This window comes from Gekko japonicus, unplaced genomic scaffold (assembly GCF_001447785.1).
Source record: "Gekko japonicus isolate JY-2015 unplaced genomic scaffold, Gekko_japonicus_V1.1 scaffold1149, whole genome shotgun sequence".
Classification (NCBI taxonomy): domain Eukaryota; kingdom Metazoa; phylum Chordata; class Lepidosauria; order Squamata; family Gekkonidae; genus Gekko; species Gekko japonicus.
Window position 1 is genome coordinate 556,826 of NW_015167084.1, and position 2,584 is coordinate 559,409.

At 43.0% G+C, this 2,584-nt stretch overlaps 1 protein-coding gene across 1 annotated transcript in view; it reads left to right on the top strand.

The window, feature by feature from the left end:
• Positions 1-2,584, top strand: part of MTL5 (metallothionein-like 5, testis-specific (tesmin)) — a 40,277-nt gene that overhangs the window by 27,412 nt on the left and 10,281 nt on the right. Inside the window, exon 9 of the mRNA XM_015412831.1 lies at positions 1,672-1,809. Within this exon, the coding sequence (XP_015268317.1) occupies positions 1,672-1,809 (138 nt within the window). The remainder of the gene's footprint in view (positions 1-1,671; positions 1,810-2,584) is intronic.

The following is a 2,584-nucleotide window of genomic DNA, read 5'->3' on the forward strand; positions in this document are numbered from 1 at the left end:
CTATGTGCCTACTAATTCTTTCCTTAATAATGGTTTCCACCAATTTACCCGGTATCGACGTCAGTATGGTTTTTGCATGCTATTTAAACAGGGCTGTTGCCCTGGGGTTTTAGTCTTGTTCCTGAAATCACTTAATAAAGTAGAGCTGTTTCACTGCAATGCGTCTTGAACCCAGTATTTAACAAGTGTATGCCTGCATAGAAAATGCTTGATGAACAACAGTTGCAGTAAGTACAACCCTGTTATATATCTTCATCCCTGGGCCCATACAATCAGATGTATGCTGGGAGTTCTGTGCAGGAAGGCTACGCACCACAGTACACAGGGAGACAGGACTTACAATTCCCCCCCATGCTGTGGTCCAAACTGAAATAGCACTGTTGGGGAAGCATCAGCATGTGGTTTCCCCCAACAGGGCGCATAGAGATCCCCGGAGCCATTTCCGGTCAGGAAAATTGTGTTGGGGGAGACTCCCCACACACCGTCGTCCTGATCCAAATCAGCCCCTGTGCAGCATCTGAGATCTGAGTTCCAAGCACAGAACTGGCAACGGATGTCTGATTGCTGAGACCCAGGGAAGGATGCAAGGAAAACATAATTTGGGTAGTTAGCCTACACATTAGCCTAAATTAGTGATTCCTTTGTTATTGGAAGGAATATTCTCCTAACATAAAAGGCTCCTGAGTGAAATGAAAAAAAATGGATAGATGAATTGGATCTAACAAAAATAGCACACAGAGCAGAGCTTGCAGAATAGCATTTTTCTACCTTTCCTTGCCACTGTAGCTACTGTGCCCCCTGAAATGAAATCCAAGGGACCCCCCCCCCCAGGAATATTGCTGGGCATAATGCTGGTATGGACAAGATAGAACTACTGCAAACTGTGCATTTGTCATATTTGTCATATGACAAATGCACAGTTTGCAGTAGTTCTATCTTGTCCATATCGGTACTATACTGCAATCCCCCTCTATCTGTCTTATTAGGGCATAATGCTGGGTCCGCAGTAGGAGGAAGGAACTGCAAGGTCACCTCTCTTCACCAATAGTGGGAGTGTCCTTCGACAGTGGAAGCCAGTCATTGTTATACAAGCCAATAATGGGACAAAATACCATAATTTGTATCTCAACTTTTATTTAGCCAATCCAGAAAGTTAAAGAGTTAGGAAATTTTTAATGTGTGAATTTCTATTATTTAGAAAAGATTGTTTCACTGACTTTTTAGGTAGGTTTGTCCTAGCATAATTATGAAAAATCCGATAGAACATCTCGAGACTCATAGGCTCATCAGCTTAAACTCGTGATTTCATCATACTCAATGAGTGATCTGATTTGTCAGTTTTTAAGGTAATGCATTAGAAATAATTTTGAGTTAGATGCACCTGGAATTATTAGAGTTGCTTATAACACACGTGGAAATGCCAAACATTTTTACTTAAGGATTCAAACCAATGGCTATTGATCTGTTGCAGATAAAATAAGATACAGGACCAGTATTTGGGGTAACTCCCAAACACATTCCTATGAACCCCTCTTGCCTTGTGTAATCTGTGGGTTGTGTTAGTCATTGCCATCTTTGAAAACTCTCTGTGGTAAACTTTCAAAGTAACGTAACTTTTTTTCTTCATTCAAATATTTCTTAGCTTCATGTAAACAAAGTGTTTTGTTTTAGGCTTGTCTTGACAGAAACCCAGAAGCTTTCTTGCCAAAGATTGGAAAAGGGAAAGTGGGGGATATTAAGCCTCGACATAACAAAGGATGTAACTGTAAGCGTTCAGGGTGCCTGAAGAACTATTGTGAATGCTTTGAGGTTCGTTATTTTGCATTCTCTAACTTGGCTTTTTCCACCTAGAAAGAGACACTTGATCGCTCAAGCCTGTGATTGCCACATGGACAGGCAGTCACACTGCAACTGCAAGTTTCCTGTGGGAACTGCATTCCAAAGCACCATGGGGCATGATTCAGGACTGCAGCATGGGGGAGGGGCTTCAGTCTTCCACCTCACACTGTAGTCCCAATCTGAACTGGGCCCCTATGGCATTTTGGAACACAGTTTCTGCAGGGAGCTTGCAGCTGCAATGCAACTGCCAAATCCCTATGGCAATTGTGTTAGTCATCGTATTTAGTTTGGGCCTGAGGGAAAACACACAGGATTTACTCCTCAGGAGAAGTAGGAAGCTATGGCAGCACATATCCCCAGAGTAGCTGAGATGATGGTGGGTGAAAATACTCTAGAGTGGAGTATGATATCTTAGGAAGCAGTAAAACAAATTTAGAGTCCAGTGGCATCTTTAAGACCAACAAAGGTTTATTCAAGGTATGAGCTTTCGTGTGCGTGCACATTTTTTCAAATACATTTGAATGGTAGGTAAGTTTCAAACTTATAGACAGACACTGAACAGCAAATTAACATGTAACATGATGATGTTTAAGATATGCAAAGTCGGAGCTTCCGGTCTAAGCGTTTCGCCGCTCGGACGCGTCTCGTCTCGCTCAGTTGGAGACGCACCGAAACCCGGCTGATGGGAGGGGTTCGAGTTCATCCCGAACCCCCCCCCCGGGGTATCTATAGGAGACCCCCAGCC